Below are 17941 nucleotides of genomic sequence, written 5' to 3' on the forward strand. Positions count from 1 at the left end.
TATCATCATTTCCATGTGTTATGGTATCTGCATATGGTTTAGCCCTGGTTGGATGGTGCTATGGGATACATTTCGCCACACAATAAAGAAAGGCAATGTGTCATTCTAAATTCATTTTATTTATTTTAACTATTGTTGGAAACTTTTTCTTTCTTCAAAGCAGAGACCAGGAGACTTTGGGATAAGTTACTCTTTATTGAGAACTCGCTGTAGTCATCCAAGTCTGACTCAAACAGTATACATTGTAGTTTATATACATTTCAAGGGGGAGGGATTTACATAGAGGTGGATACACTCGGAACAAAGCATGTAAATGAAGTATACAGGTTTAGGAACCCGCCCCAGACTCTAGAGTGTTACCAGTCCTAATTCAATCAGCATAACTATTCAACTGTATAAATGCTAATCCAATCAGCCTAACTATTCAACGACTGGGGCTGGGGCTCAGGCTCCAAAAGCCATTAAGGACAAAAGGTGAGAGTCTCCGTAATATGACTCATTTAACTTACAATGGAGAAAACAGGTCTGGCAGGAATCTCTTGCTGGAAACTCAGTAATTATCATTTATACTTCAAATGCTAAAATTCAGTCTACTAAACTTTCTCAGTTTATATACTATTGTATTGGAACCTAAATTAAACATTTAATAAATTTGTAATCCCACAGTTCCCCCTTTGAGAGTTCTAATAACTCTCACAAAATACAAATTTAGACACTTAAAAGTTAATTCGTGTAACTTGTGATCGTTACAGGCACATAGCACATGCTCTGTGTTGATTTTCTGTAATTGCATGCTGACACAGAAACAAACATGCAATTAAGGTCCGTGAAGTTCTTACGGGTAATAGTCTTTTCTGGTTGGAACTGTCATTTTCTCGTGAGACGCGTGAGTCATTTGTTGAATGAAACACTTGATACTGTGGACGCATAGATAGTACGCCAGTAGGAGAAAAAACAGAAGAATTGCTATTTCCTTGATCCACAGCCAGGGTTTACCTAAGTTTCCGAACCATGAAGAATTATCTTCAGTCATCTTGTGTATTTTTTCTGAAAGATCAACAATGTCTTGTTGGATTTTGTTCAAGTTCTCTGTTGGATCCATTAACCCGGTGCAGCACTCAGGGCCGATAATGGTGCAGGCTCCCCCTTGCTTTGCAAGAATGTAATCCAAGGCCACTCTGTTCTGTAAGATCATTATCTTGTGCGAAGCGAGAGTGTTCGTGATGTTACCCAGGGCCAAAGCCGTATCATTGGCCAATTTCTGTACAGAATTCGATAAGCTTCTGACTTGATCCAGGGTCTGCATGACACCATAAGACGGTATTAATGCTCCAAGAGTTCTTGACCACCATGTTTGTGCACAAGTGAGTCCTAGGATGCAGCCATCGTCTTTGTTCGTGGTAGAAGCTGAATTTTGTAGATGTGGAGAGCTTGGGATGGAGTGTGTATTTTCTCTGATAGCCGGTAGAACATAAACCAGGGTGCACCTGCCGTTGAATTGGCTGGGTAGGATGTTGTAGACAGAAGTTCCACATAACCAAAAAGTGCCAGTCGGTGGAGGAATCATACACCACTGATTTATTGCAAAGAGTTTCGGGAGGGATGGTGTCCTGCGGAGACACTCTTCTAAGTCCTTTTCCTCTTTTCCTGCTGATGGAGTAATGTCCACATGGGATTCTGTTCTCATTTCGACCACAAAGCTGCACCGTTCACGAGGAATTTTACCCAAGGGAGTCGAGGCTGGAGCATAATTTTCCATGCACCAAGGAAAAGTAATTGGCAAGAGTAGATCTGTCATGATGGGAGTAGCTGAAGTTAGGTTGCAGGATGGTAATCCAGGAATGCAACACGGAGAAGCTGGGGGAGTTGTGATGTTGAAACATGTATTCTTGTTGGAGATGGAGTGTGCCACCCATGGGATTCCTGCTCCTACTGAAGGCGGGTGTGGCATGCAAACATTCTTTTCAGCAAACAAGGCATTTTTTGACATATTCATCAGCTCTAAGAATATGTTGTTTCTGGAGTCTACACTTTGTGTGATGTCCATGATGGTTAGTAGTACGACAATCTTGATCATGTTGATGGATGACTGAAGTTCCCGTATGTGAGTCTCTGCGTTGTGTATTTTTTTTTGTTTGTTTGTTCTGTCTTCCGTGACAGTTGGCTCGGCAGTGGGTCTATTAGTCTTTAGAGGTTGTGGCTTCATACGCAGGTGAGGAGGTCGGTACGTATGGGTCTCGGGACGGCCATCAAGTGGTATCTGCACAGAGTAAGAAAGAAAACAAAAGACGACAGAGCAGTATTTGTTCTAAAAGATTGCAAACACTAGGGTTGTGTCCTTTGTTCGATCTGAGTCTGCTATTGTTGTTCCTTCTTTCCCTATTTCTTAATTCCTGCGACACCTAAGGAACAGTGAGGTAAGGATGGACTAGTGGATGGGGAAGGCCTATGAGGGAGTCTTCACCACAGGGTTTGCCCCCGAAGCCTGTTGCATTCGGTTCTTCCCTGGGCTCTCACTGGTCTGTGTGTCCTAGTCTGTCCCTGTAGTTGGTGTACGAACTTTACTGTGCGACATCTCCATCCTCTAATGGAACATCAGTCATAACAAACATCATAACCCAGAGAGGATAGGTGAGTGACTGGAGTGTGCTGTAGTATAGCTTTGAAGGCTGTGAGTGTACTTAGCTAGCGTTCTCTCAATGGAAGGAAGTGACAGTCACCTTCCTGTTATTTAAATTACAAAGGATCTTTCATCTTTGTTGTACATTACTAGTGAAGTTAAGCACTCACAGCCCTAACAGTTAACACCTGAGCAAGCTGCTCCAACAGTTCGGTGAAGTGGGGAGGGGCTGCTTCAGAGAAGTAAGTAGACTGAGTAGGAGCTGAGTAAAGCTGTTAATTTCTCCTAATGTCTTTTTACTTTTCCTACACTCTTTCATCCAGTGTCCAGTTTTGCCACAGTAATGACAACTGCCCTCCTTCTTAGGACATTTACGTTTCTGGTGGTTCTCTGTATTCACCTTATAGGATGATGCTGCAATCTTTACTCTGGCTTTAACATCAAAGTCTCTTTCCCAAGTAGCTAACCTGTCCAAATTGTTTTGCAGGCTTCCAGTGGACCATGTGAGATCTAAGAATGGCAAAGCAGATCTGTGCTCTGATAAAAGGCCATCAAACCATGTTCGAACTAGTGGTCCTTTATGATCCAGTACCTTCTCTGGAGTGTCAGCTATTCCACTGTATGCTGCAGCTGACTGACAAAACCTTTCCGTGTATTCGCTTACAGTTTCTTCTTGCCTTTGCACACAGTTAGTGATTCTGGACCAGTCTATTTTGGGTCCCATGATATTCTTTAGAATTTTCAAAACACCTTCTCTCAAATCGCCTTTACTGGCATGTTGTAGTTCAGAAGTAACAGCGGACTCAAAACTGTTGAATTCAGATTCAGTTAGAATTTCTGACATTAGCTGTGTGACTTCTGCCAAGGACATGTCATAGAGACGCATTTTGCTGATCAATGCTCTTCTAAATTCAGAAAAATTTGTGCGTGCTGAGGGTAAACTCTGGGATAGTCTCTCTATATCTTTAGGTCCTAGCACTTTGGCAACAGTTTGTATTTGGACAACAGAAGAGTTGGGAGGAACACTTTCAGTTCCCTCAATTCCCTGAGATCTTCTCCTAGCGCCACATACCTTCACTGAATCTACAGGCACATCAGTTACTGATTGGATGGTTACATCTGTTTCAAAGAAAGCTTTTAAGTCAGGATAATTGTTATCAGGCTGACTAACTTCTTCCACATCAGTTTTTGCTGAAGCTTTGTTGCGGTTCAATTTCTTAGTCAAAGAGGATACTCTAGCACGGAGCTCTTTGTTCTGTTCCTCTAGCTCTGAGTTACGCTGAGACTGTTGTGTAGCTAGCGCTAAACCAAATTCTCTGTGGCAGCATATAATGCCTTTCACGTCGTTCTTGCGAATACATGCTCCTAGTACCTTTTTACACTCATCTACTGACCAAGTCTTGTCTGGATGAATCTCATATTTCTGCGTTAGTTCTTGTCTAACTTTCTCAGTGACTATTAGGTTCATTTGTACTCCTAACAGTGATTTGAATTCGCTATCTGACCACAAAGGAGTCGCTAGACCACCTTTTTCAGTTGTGGGGATCAGTCTAGCATTCTTTCTAAACATATTGTGAGTTTCTTTGTTACCACACAATCAAAACACTAAAACTTCTCTGTTCAACAGAGGGTATGCTTGTTAACACATCAACTATTGTTAACCTTCCTTGCCAGAGCCACGGATAACGCAAATTACTAGCACTTTACGCTAATCTTCTCTGCCGAAACAGAGGGTCACAAATATTAGCACGTAATGCTAATCTTCCCTGCCTGAACAGAGGATAACCAATTCTTCCCTGCCTGAACAGAGGGTCACAAATATTAGCACGTAATGCTAATCTTCCCTGCCTGAACAGAGGATGAATCTTCTCTGACTACACAGAGGATAAATCACCTTCCCTGGTAAAGCAGAGGATAAATCTTCCCTAACTTTACAGTGGATAAACCTTCTCTAGCAACGTAGAGGATAAACTAGTCTGTTAAACAACCTTCCCTGATTAGACAGAGGATAATGAATATTAACATGTAATGCTAATCTTCCCTGCCTGAACAGAGGATAAATTTCCTCTCTAAAAGAAAACTTTAGAGGATAACTTAGTTAACCAAACCCTACAGCTGTCTGTTAACTCTTCTCTGACGGCGCAGAGGATAATACATTTGTACTGGTCTTAAAGGTTCTTTTGGATAGAGTGGCACTCACCAACCCTTGGTTTTACAGAAAGATTCAGTCTGGAAGACAGTCAGATCTTTGTTGAGCTTGAAGTTTCAATCTGGATTCAGAAGATTCAGTCTGGAATGCAGTCAGATCTTTGAGCTTGAAGTTTCAATTTGGATTCAGGTGAGGAGCTCTATCCGGGTCACGGCACCAAAACTGTTGGAAACTTTTTCTTTCTTCAAAGCAGAGACCAGGAGACTTTGGGATAAGTTACTCTTTATTGAGAACTCGCTGTAGTCATCCAAGTCTGACTCAAACAGTATACATTGTAGTTTATATACATTTCAAGGGGGAGGGATTTACATAGAGGTGGATACACTCGGAACAAAGCATGTAAATGAAGTATACAGGTTTAGGAACCCGCCCCAGACTCTAGAGTGTTACCAGTCCTAATTCAATCAGCATAACTATTCAACTGTATAAATGCTAATCCAATCAGCCTAACTATTCAACGACTGGGGCTGGGGCTCAGGCTCCAAAAGCCATTAAGGACAAAAGGTGAGAGTCTCCGTAATATGACTCATTTAACTTACAATGGAGAAAACAGGTCTGGCAGGAATCTCTTGCTGGAAACTCAGTAATTATCATTTATACTTCAAATGCTAAAATTCAGTCTACTAAACTTTCTCAGTTTATATACTATTGTATTGGAACCTAAATTAAACATTTAATAAATTTGTAATCCCACACTATGAATGTTTAATGAAACTCAGTTTTAAGAAATTCCTGTTCTACTAAAGAAAGCAAGACATCTACATTTTGGATGAGATGAGTAAATCTACTTAAAACCATCCAGTTTAGGTGTATAACGCAGTTTTATGTTTCATGTTTGTGTATTGTGTGTAGCATCTGAGTCATGCTGACTTTGGCCTGATATTACACATGCGGCTTCTTTCTGCCACATGCCATTGCATCACTACTGAAATATCTGAATAGAGCTGTTTCTTTCCTTAAATGTCACTGTTGTTTGACTTGAAATTAATATGAATTTTGCTGTCTTGGAAAACGTTTGATAAACAAATGATTTCTTCATGCAAGGTGATTGCTAACAACACCTATGTGATTTCTAACCCTGTTATTATACAACAGGGTCCATCATTTCAACAAGGTCAGCACACTCCTGCTGATATACCACTGTCCCTTTACATCAAAACAGGTCTTAATTATAGAGAGTGCATCTCTGGGTCCAGGTGCTCTCTGGTCTAGGCTTTATAACAGTCCGTCGAAGAAAACTTTATGATGATCATGGCACTCTTGTAGATTAAAAAGCCTTTATTATTAGATGACTGCATCCACAAAAATCTAAAAACTCTCCAATGTGTTTTGGCACATGCCTTCCTCAGGGAGAGCAAACAACAAACTCAGCACAGGTGATGATAGCAGTGTCACGTGCTCGTAAAACAATTGATTTCCACTTTTCCGATGTGATATGTGATGAGAAAAGGAAGAAAAGAGAGTTTGGCTACAGACGGTTTCGAACCCTAGTTGATCACATCACACGCTACATCCCTGCACATTACTCTCCAACCATTGCAGATGCTATTTGAATCTGTCTAACGAGATGAAATGAATGACACGAGTGTGTTTATTCTTGACTTTTTTCTTGAAATTTAACGGGGGTTTTTTTCTCGAAACACAATGACTTTTTTTCTCGTAATTAAATGATCTTATTCTCAAAATTGTATCTAAACTTATTTTCTCGAAATTTAACGAGTTTTGTCTTCAAACATAATGACTTTATTCTAGAAATTTAATGATTTTAGTCTTTAGACCAAATCCTCCTCCGTATCCTTGACTGTAGAGAAGTGAAGCCAAAATGCTTCAAGCATAGCCGCTGCCATCTTGTGCTGATGATGTCATTTGGAGTCTATGCAGTAGTGATTCAATTGGAGCCTAAGTCTGCGCGGTAGCGATTCATTTGCAAGCCTAAGTCTGCGCGGTAGTGATTAATTTGAAGCCTAAGTCTGCGCGGTAGTGATTCATTTGAAGCCTAAGTCTGCGCGGTAGCGATTAATTTGAAGCCTAAGTCTGCGCGGTAGTGATTCATTTGAAGCCTAAGTCTGCGCGGTAGCGATTCATTTGAAGCCTAAGTCTGCGCGGTAGTGATGCATTTGAAGCCTAAGTCTGCGCGGTAGTGATGCATTTGCAAGCCTAAGTCTGCGCGGTAGTGATTCATTTGAAGCCTAAGTCTGCGCGGTAGTGATTAATTTGAAGCCTAAGTCTGCGCGGTAGCGATTCATTTGAAGCCTAAGTCTGCGTGGTAGTGATTCATTTGAAGCCTAAGTCTGCGCGGTAGTGATGCATTTGAAAGTGAAAGTGAAGTGACATACTGCCAAGTATGGTGACCCATACTTGGAATTGGTGCTCTACATTTAACCCATCCATCGTGCACACACACAGCAGTGAACACACACACACTCAGTAGTGAACACACACCCGGAGCAGTGGGCAGCATTTAGTGGGCCCGGGGATCAGTTGGGGGTTCGGTGTCTTGCTCAAGGGCACCTCAGTCGTGGTATTGAGGGTGGAGAGAGCGCTGGACATTCACTCCCCCCACCTACAATCCCTGCCGGCCCGAGACTCGAACCCACAACCTTTGGATTACGAGTCTGACTCTCTAACCATTAGGCCACGACTTCCCCTGCAAGCCTAAGTCTGCGCGGTAGTGATTAATTTGAAGCCTAAGTCTTCGCGGTAGTGATTAATTTGAAGCCTAAGTCTTCGCGGTAGTGATTAATTTGAAGCCTAAGTCTTCGCGGTAGTGATTAATTTGAAGCCTAAGTCTTCGCGGTAGTGATTAATTTGAAGCCTAAGTCTTCGCGGTAGTGATTAATTTGAAGCCTAAGTCTTCGCGGTAGTGATTAATTTGAAGCCTAAGTCTGCGCGGTAGTGATTCATTTGAAGCCTAAGTCTGCGCGGTAGTGATTCATTTGAAGCCTAAGTCTGCGCGGTAGTGATTCATTTGAAGCCTAAGTCTGCGCGGTAGTGATTCATTTGAAGCCTATGTCTGCGCGGTAGTGATTCATTTGAAGCCTAAGTCTGCGCGGTAGCGATTCATTTGCAAGCCTAAGTCTGCGTGGTAGTGATTAATTTGAAGCCTAAGTCTGCGCTGTAGTGATTCATTTGAAGCCTAAGTCTGCGCGGTAGCGATTCACTTGAAGCCTAAGTCTATGTGGACATTTATCCTGGTCTTGGGCTACTTTTACACTGTGGCTGCAGATTAAAGCAATCTCCCCGTCCCCTGGGATGTGATTTCATCAGAAGGGAAAACATGATTGGCTCAGGTTTGGGCCGGTTTTGTTATGCAGGCCTGGCAACAGTTCATCTACCTTGGGTTATTTCACCAAGTGTGCGGTGTAAAAGATCAGATATGGGTCCCTTTTAAAAGAAGATATAAGATGATCTTCACATCAAAGGAAATTGGATGTATTCAACAAATCAGAATTGGGTATCAAGACCTGTAGTGTAAATCATGGACTATAGCATTAGTTTCCACTGATGATACTAAGCTTTATATTTTCTCCAGACCTCCACATTTGTCAAGTTAGCTAAGTGTATTAGGGATCTCACAGACAAAACAAAACAAGTACTTTTTATTGGACCAAAAACCCCTGAACACAAGACTTTAGAATATTAATATAGTCTTTGGATGCATTATTGTTACACTATGTTTTCAACACTTAGGAGTGTTTATTTTTTTTTATTGTAATCTGTGCTGTGATCATAATTCCAGTGTCAATGTTGCTACCCTAGGGAAAAATAAATGGCATGAAATGTGTTTCAAATACATTTCATGCAAAGTCTACTACAAATACATTTACTGTACATGTCCTTAATAAAAATACACTGCAATTGTATTTAGCTATACTAAGCTGCTATACAAGTCTGCTATAATGGAACTAATTTAGTACTTTATGTATTTTAATTGTGTGGAAGTACTGCTGAGGTACAACTAAAGATATAAAGTATATTTGATTGCGCTAAAGTGGAAGTATTGCATATACTTAAGGTACACTTTAAATATCTTGCATTTAGAGACTGATATCATTCAAAAATCATATCATCATCATCAATAGTGACATTAAAACACATTTTAGGCTTAATATTAAGAAATGTGCATTATGCGCAAGTAGTACTCCAAATAAAGTTTAATTATAATTTTATATCAGTAAGCCTTGAGTGATGTCAGTAAATCAGGGTTCCTACACATTTTCCATTTCAAAATTCCATACTTTTGCAGACTCAAATTTCCAAACCTCTCAGTAGATTTTCGCCCATTTTTAACATAAATGGTTCATACAGAACTAATTTAAGCTTTATATTTGGTAGAAACATACAAGTGAACATACAGAGCACCTAAAATATTATAAAAAAATAAAATAAAAAATAGTCTTTTGTATGCACACAAACTTTTTTGTGCCCTCGAGAAACTATTCACATGTGCATGGGATTTGTTTTGCATTATTACAATTTCTAGTTTTATATAAGCCATTTCCTTTGTGCAGTACTGCCATCTTGCTATGAATAAAACAAGAGCATGGATGAACATGAATTAATAGAGACCTACTTGCTCAAAATTTGGCTTTCCTTACGGTAGTACCTCCAATATCAAGGCCTAATGTCCAATTTACCCTCTGCGTCCATGACACGATATGGGCTGATGAAATAATATGGCTGTGTGCAAAGTCGTATTTGCCAGGTTCAAGTGTCTCTAAAAAAAAAAGACTGGTATTGTAAACAAAAAGTGTTCAAAATGTGGCTTAGGGCAGTATGTCATATTTCAAGGCCTTAGGTCTCTTTAAGGCATATTCTGTGGCGGCCAAGAAACCACACCACGAAATGGGCTGATGGCACAAGTGGTGGCTCAGTGTGCATCGTCCTATATGCTAAGTTTAATGGTTTCTTGTGTGCACAAAAGTCTGTATATTTTTATTTTTGCAAAGGTCCTTGAGGCTGTCATATGGCACTAAGAATATCAAACTGCAAAATGAAAACGTGCACCAGTCGTGTTTGACAATCACTAAAGAAACAGTAAACAGCTGGCATGAGAACACTTCTTGAATGATAAACTAAATTAAATTCTTAATTTTCTATTATAAAAAAACTAAATAGGGGCAAAAGTCTAGAAATGCAAATATTTTTCCATACTCCGCTTTCTTTTTTCCATACTTTTACCAGGGTCCCTACGCGGTTTGGAAATGTTTTAACATTTGAACTATACTTAGTGTGAAAAAATGTATTTTAAATAATTACATTTTTACTAGACGACAGATGCAGTCTGTTCAAAACTGCAGCAGCCTGAGTGATTACAACTGAGAAACAATCATATCCCAAATATTTCATCACTTCTTTGGTTCTCAGTTAACATTGGTTTTAAAATTCAGTTTATTTAACACAAAGCTTTTAATGCTCTAGCACCATTACTTAGTGCCATGTTTGCATTACTCAACTGTAGCGCAAAATGCAACCTATGAAAAATAAGGTCAGAATTATGAAACGAGATGTTGCAAATCCCTTAAAAAAAAAAATCTGTGATGGAAACAGATTTTGACGTATTGATGAGACAGACAAAAATGGCAGAGCGCACACAAATACCAAAATGCAACAACTTCAGTTGGGGCTTAAGGAAAAAAAAAAAAAATTACATTAGGGAATTTCTTCACGTAACAAACTTGGCTGGTATAGTATATTGTCAATATTTGAGCCTAACATAGCCTGAAAGGGTGAAAAAAAACAAAAAAAAACTAGCATATACATTCATTGTGCTATTGAGAATAGTCAAGTCACCTTTATACATGAATATATAGCGCTTTTAACAATACAGATTGTGTCAAAGCACTTAACAGTATCAAACTGGAGGATAGTGTGTCAGTAATGTATAAGATCAGTTTAGTTTAAATAGTATCTGCTAAATCAAATTGACGATAATCACTAGAAATGAAGCGTCCCCAACTAAGCAAGACAGAGGCGACAGCGGCAAGGAACCAAAACTCCCTCTGTGACAGAATGGAGAAAACAACCTGGGAGAAACCAAACTCAGTCGCGGCCAGTTCTCCTCTGACCAGGAGATAACAGTTTATTTATTGCTTTAATTTTAAATGTATTTCTATTTTATATTGTTGCAATTTCTAACAATAATAGTATTATGAAGTTAGGTATTTTATATTGTCATTCTTTTATTTTTAGTTTTATTGCATTTAAGTCGGGAATAAAGTGAAGAATGTAAAAATAACAAACAAATGAGACCGATTTATTTGAACAAGTGCTTCAGAAAAGACGGGATAACAAAGAAACCCGGGTCCATTACTGACAACTGGTCTGGGAAGAAAGGCATCGATTCAGTGTTTGGCAGTTAGTCTGCAGTTCACTCATAGATCCAGTCTTGTGCACAGCTCTTGTAAGACACCAGCTCCTCAGGCTTGAACCACAAGCTGATCTCTTTATTTGCACTGTCCACAGAGTCACTGCCATGGATGATGTTCCTGGAGAAAAAGAAAAGTCAGTTATCTGGCTATTGCCTTCTCTCATCTTCATAGATCACACTGGAGGCCTAACGGAGGTACCACGAGTACACAAACGATCGATCATGAAAGCGATGATTACTCTGAAAAATAGAATAAAAATTCTGATTGGTTGTGCCATTTTAGGTGATATCGGAGGTCTGATTTGTTAGCGTTAGACAGTGTGTTGCCCAGACCGGCGAAATAAAGTGCAACTGGATCTGAAAGTGATCCTGGAATGACTTTGATCATGAAACACAGTTAAGTGCAGGACGTGCAGTGCCAGTCTGCCTCATACAAAGCATTATAATGAGATCAGGAAGGTGTGAATTCTTTTTGCTTTACTTGTCTATTTCAGTGTGCTGCTATGGGAAGAGCTCATCCACAGCGGGAGAAACCCTCTGCTTATATCACCAAACTCCGCTGAAGCCATCTGCATCCTTTTGTGCAGACGTTTATGTAGCTTCTCTAGGATTAATCTGATTCTCACAGAACTTCTGGAGTTTACTAGAGTTCATCTGTTCAGCTTCTCCTCACACAGCGGTCCTTTTCCAACAACACTGATGCATCATAATCTAGCAGTGTTAGTTTTCTTCTAGTCATATGTTCACATTTTCATTGACAAGTTCATGTCATTTTTGTCTCAAATTTAATTTTGGTAAGACTTTAGTCATTTTCATCATCTCCCCATCCCCGAGACCGGTCAATGATCGGAATGAGAAACAGACAAATGGGAGATTTGTTTTTTTCAAAAACCGGTATTATGGCGATGAACCCATCCCACAGGGTTGGTGCAAGCGAAACCGAACACTACCTGGTTAGCTCACTCAAGCAGGCTCAGACTCACCTGCCCACTTCAATGCAGAAGTCGCCCCTGATGGTGCCGGGTTTGGAGTCCGCAGGGTTGGTCTCTCCCAGCATCACTCTTCCCGTCTTCACAACATTCAGACCCTCCCACACCTACGAGAGAGAGCACTTCTGTCTGTAAGAGACTCAAGGCGCAGGCTTCAGTGTTCAGCTCAGCGGAGAACAGCTCTTACCATCGCAGCCACCGGCCCGGAGCCCATGTACTTCACCAGCCCTGGGTAGAACGGCCGGTCCTTCAGGTCGATGTAATGCTGCTTCAGCAGGTCCTCAGGCGCCTGTCATCAAACCACGGCAAACAGTTAACCCCCTGCACCACTCCAGCAGAACTCACCACCCCCCGGAAGAGTACTCAAGTAACGCAATAAAACTGCTTGCTCCCTGCCCTCCATACTCCACTTTCACTGCTTACACCAAAACCCTGCAACAGACACGGATGACCTGCTTCAGCAAAGCAGCCGGTCACTAAACGAGCACTACAGCGAGATCTCCGGTCCAGTCAGGATCTTCTGCTTTACACAACATGAGGTTTATTAATGTGTTTCACAAAGATACAAGCTGAAGTATGGCAGAGAAGTCTTTGATTACCTAATATTCAATTCCATGAACTTTGAAACGGACATAAACCACGTGTTCTTCTCACTGGAGAACAACTGCTCAAACTGACCTGCACTTTTATTTTAATTAAAGAAAATTAGTGTACTCTGTAACTTGTGTTTACAATGCCAAGGTTCTTTAACACTATAATAGGCATTTAATGACGACATCTAAAACTTTAAGAGATTTTTGAAAAGATGACAAGTTAATTATATTTTTAATCGTTTCAGTTTACCAATTCACTTTAGTAAATAAAATCTAAATTACAATGCAGCAATTGTTATGCACATTATTCACAATCTTTAACAGCTTTAAACGCAGGGCTGATGCAGAAGGAGATCAAGCGGAATATAAAGCGACGCAGTAATCTTCCAGGTCAGAGGTCAACGCACCTGGAGAAACTTCAAGGCCACGAGCCTGAAGCCCTTCTGCTCGAAGCGCTTGATGATGTCTCCGATCAGGCCTCTCTGGACGCCGTCCGGCTTGATGGCAATGAAGGTGCGCTCGGTTTTGGCAGCCATAGTTCTGAGAGACACACAAACAATGCTTTCATGAGAAATGAGCGGTCTGTGAAGCCACGGGGGGCCAAACACAAGGGTTCTACAGGTGCAGTCATCACAGAAACCTACTAAAGACCGATCTCACTGCCTTAGATAATCAATATTTACATGGCCACAAAAAAAAAAAAGTTCAGTTGAAATTTGAGTTGACGGCATTGGAGATTAATAACTACTCAGAAAACGGTCATCAATAGATTAAACCACTATTAATCTTCAAGATGAGGTCACTGCTCATGCACACAAACACAGGCTTTCTGAAGAGTACAAGAAGACTGAGACCTGCACAAATATGATATCATTTTCCTTAAACATGCTACGGCACATTCAACCGCAAAACAGGGTTACAGAAGCCATGCTTTAATATTTACAAGTGCCCTGAACTTTGTGTTGTCATATTTCAGCACACGAGGCAGAGATCAATCAATACTGGATTATACCGATGAGATCAATCAGTACTGGATTATACCGATGAGATCAATCAGTACTGGATTATACCGATGAGATCAATCAGTACTGGATTATACCGATGAGATCAATCAATACTGGATTATACCGATGAGATCAATCAGTACTGGATTATACCGATGAGATCAATCAATACTGGATTATACCGATGAGATCAATCAGTACTGGATTATACCGATGAGATCAATCAATACTGGATTATACCGATGAGATCAATCAGTACTGGATTATACCGATGAGATCAATCAGTACTGGATTATACCGATGAGATCAATCAGTACTGGATTATACCGATGAGATCAATCAGTACTGGATTACTGGATTATACCGATGAGATCAATCAATACTGGATTATACCGATGAGATCAATCAATACTGGATTATACCGATGAGATCAATCAATACTGGATTATACCGATGAGATCAATCAATACTGGATTATACCGATGAGATCAATCAATACTGGATTATACCGATGAGATCAATCAATACTGGATTATACCGATGAGATCAATCAATACTGGATTATACCGATGAGATCAATCAATACTGGATTATACCGATGAGATCAATCAGTACTGGATTATACCGATGAGATCAATCAATACTGGATTATACCGATGAGATCAATCAGTACTGGATTATACCGATGAGATCAATCAGTACTGGATTATACCGATGAGATCAATCAATACTGGATTATACCGATGAGATCAATCAATACTGGATTATACCGATGAGATCAATCAATACTGGATTATACTGATGAGATCAATCAATACTGTATTATACTGATGAGATCAGGTAAGAAAGGCAATAAAAAGACTGAGCTGATACTAATAAAACCCACCCAGAACGTGTTAAACAGTGTTCTCGGTCTCTAACGGGTTGTGTAAGCAATAATTATGCATAACCAGGGACTTTTGATCATAAACGAGCCCAAAACACACTGTGCTTTATTACTTACAGCTGCTCATTTAAAGACATGAGAAGAGATGACGTCACGTGTGCTTACGCCTGCTGTTTGACGTCACTGTCCTGTCACGTGACCGGAAACACTCGCTCGGTCAAAGATGGTTAGGGCTAGAAGGCGTACATCAATATAGCGAGATTTGACACTGTACAACAATTACTATATTTGCATTGTGTTAAGGGGTAGGTGTAGACGTTAATAAAGCAAATAGATAGATTTAATTTATTCTTAGCGGTGATGTCAGCCTGCAGCGCGAGCCCGACGGAAGTCGCCGGTATGTAGATGTTGTGGCCCGGTGTAACGTTATTGTAGAAAGCGCTCGTTTGCTCCTGCATTCACCACAACACGAGCTTAAAACACACTTCACACGGAGATCAAGTCAAACACGAGCCGCGGCAGCCATATTCGCCGCATGCTGCTGACGCGCGTCCTTCTCGACGCATACACCGGATGTGTGTGTGTGTGTGTGTGTGTGTGTGTGTGTGTGAACAAGTGTTCGCTTGTTAAAACAAAGGCTGTTCGACCATTCAGATAGTGTAACTTACAGTAGACTTCAAAGAGAAAGTGCTACATTAGTCTGACGAGCGCGAGCTTGCGTCAACTAAACAGACGCTTACACACACACACACACACACATAGACCGTGTCTCTCTCTCTCACACACACACACACACACACACACACACACACACACACACACACACACAGACACAGACACAGACACAGACACAGACAGACAGTGTCTCTCACACACACCTGACCGATGAGCTGGAGCGTCTCTGGAGTCTGGACGAGCGGAGGGGCGGAGCTTCGCGGCAGCGCTCATATAAAGCGGCGGCGGGGGCGGGGCTAATGACGCACGCATTACAGTCTCTCCTGAATCTACAGATTCAACACCAACAACCTCATTCATCTGGATTATAGATTATAAATCACTATTTTAATTTAGGGCAGAGTGGGCGAAACAAAAAACATATAGAAAGTGACTTGACAGTAAAGCATTGATTTGCTGGAAAGTTACTGCTAATGAATTCTGTCATCATTTCCTGTCCCTCATGTCATTCCAAACTACTTTATTCTGTTCAACACAAAAGAACATTTTGTAGAAAGTTACCAAACCATTTTGGTGACCCTTGATTTCTACTATATGGACAAAAAATTCTTCAATTTCTCAAATTATATTCCACAGAAGAAAAAATAAATAAATTGATACAGATTTGGAATGACATGATGTTGAGTAAATTATGATAATTCATTTTTGGGTGAATCTCCCTTCAAGAACTTTATTATTTGTAAATAATGAACACCCAATTTATATAAGACACTGATATTAATCTTTAATCATGGTCTTATTGAATTAACATTTTACTTCAATTAAAATTCATAAGAACTAAATATCTAAAAAGAAAGAAGTTCTCGGTTATAATCCAGAGATTAACTGACAGGAGAAGAAGTAAAACCATGGGCATCATTACCATGGTTATGTGGTTTTTAGAATAAATAATAAGTAATAAACTATATTATGTGTAGACCTCTGGGCTCTCTGCTGGTGATGTACAGAGAGAAGTGTTTAAAGCTTGTTTTGTAGAACATCGCAGTTATATATGACATGAGAACAGTAGGGCCTGTACATAAAAATACCATTTTCAGAACTGTTTTTCTTAAACATAGTCAGTTATAAATGGTGAAATGCCCCCAGGGGGCAACGGGCAATTACTGTAGTTACTCTGTTCTGAACATCAAATCCTTTGTTTTTCCATAAATGTTGGTTGAATAAAAATATTTGGACTTTATATTTAAGAATTTCCTGAAGTCAGCATCAGGTAGCTAGTGGTGGTGATTGAGGAGGTTCCCAGCTTAAGGGATCTACATGTAAAGCGCTTTGAGTACCCAGAAAAGCACTATATAAATGTAACAAATTATTATTATTATTATTATTATTATTATTAGTGAACTAGCCAGTTAGTGGAAGAATAAGTTCTGGGGGAAGTCAGTGGAAATCGTTTCAACCGGACTGGTTAATGTCACTCTGCCAAAGTGAGTATGGTTCAACTGAGCTCTCTACACAGTTGAGAATCATATTTTATTTAACTTAAAATAGTCAGTTATTGAGAGATGTTAAGTGTCTTTGAATATTAATTTTCCTTCAGTTTTGAGTTTTATATCCAGATGTAGCAGTTTTACGGCCCTGTTGTTCCTGAAGTGTCCAATAGGAGGAGGTATATAAAGTCGTGACGTATTGTCAAGTATGGTGACCCATACTCGAAATTGGTGCTCTGCGTTTAACCCATCCAAGTGCACACACACAGCAGTGAGTAGTGAACAAATGCACACACACACACACACACCGTGAACACACACACACCGTGAACACACACCCGGAGCAGTGGGCAGCATTTATGCTGCGGCGCCCGGGGAGCAGTTGGGGGTTCGGTGCCTTGCTCAAGGGCACCTCAGTCGTGGTATTGAGGGTGGAGAGAGCGCTGGACATTCACTCCCTCCACCTACAATCCCTGCCGGCCCGAGACTCGAACCCGCAACCTTTGGATTACGAGTCCGACTCTCTAACCATTAGGCCACGACTTCCCCAATATGTATTTGTTGATTCTATTTGTGGTGCTCTCCATTTTATAGTAAGCTGTATCTTGACAAAGGCTGCTTGCTTGCCTGCTGAAATGTTGGAAATAATAAAAATACTTAAGTGAGTGAGCAGTCTTTCTTCATGTTCTCTTTAACTTGCACCTCACAAAGGTGTGTGGTTTCTCTAGCATTTTATCTACTTAAGGAAATGTAAATCTCTCAACTTGTATAAACTATAAACACCCATCTACTCTTTCTCTTTCCATCTAATGTAAATTGTTTTATCTCTTTAGGTGTAGAAATTCCATCAATACAGAGAGGTGGTGAATTACCAACACTTAACAAATGCACCTCCTGCTGTTCCCTGTACCACTGTCCTTTCTGTTCTACTACCTTTTACAAACCCTCAAAGAAAAGTAAAGTACAGGGTCATCTTCAGCTTCACTTTTCGAGGGCAGTCGACCATAAAGGTAACATCATTTGCGACTTGACTTTTTTTTTTTACAATGATTGTCAACCTTATACATGTTGTTCTTGTATATTTTCATTGTACTGTAAATTAATATTA

General features: G+C 40.3%; 1 protein-coding gene across 3 annotated transcripts; it reads right to left on the minus strand.

The window, feature by feature from the left end:
* Positions 1 to 11064: 11064 nt before the first annotated feature.
* Positions 11065 to 15591, minus strand: LOC306847668 (nucleoside diphosphate kinase B). Of its 3 annotated transcripts, none has more exons than XM_079381757.1 (5): positions 15550 to 15591; positions 13189 to 13321; positions 12376 to 12477; positions 12183 to 12295; positions 11065 to 11317 (listed from the first exon to the last, which is right to left on the minus strand). In XM_079381757.1, the coding sequence occupies exons 2-5, from the start codon at positions 13315 to 13317 to the stop codon at positions 11200 to 11202; spliced, it is 462 nt and encodes a 153-aa protein (XP_079237883.1). In that variant the 5' UTR covers positions 13318 to 13321; positions 15550 to 15591; the 3' UTR covers positions 11065 to 11199. The 3 variants fall into 3 exon arrangements, with proteins under 3 accessions (XP_079237883.1, XP_079237882.1, XP_079237884.1); XM_079381756.1 differs by lacking the exon at positions 15550 to 15591 and adding an exon at positions 14789 to 15473; XM_079381758.1 differs by lacking the exon at positions 15550 to 15591 and adding an exon at positions 15340 to 15442.
* Between the last annotated feature and the right edge of the window lie 2350 nt (positions 15592 to 17941).

Source organism: Barbus barbus (assembly GCF_936440315.1).
Source record: "Barbus barbus genome assembly, chromosome: 27".
Taxonomy (NCBI): domain Eukaryota; kingdom Metazoa; phylum Chordata; class Actinopteri; order Cypriniformes; family Cyprinidae; genus Barbus; species Barbus barbus.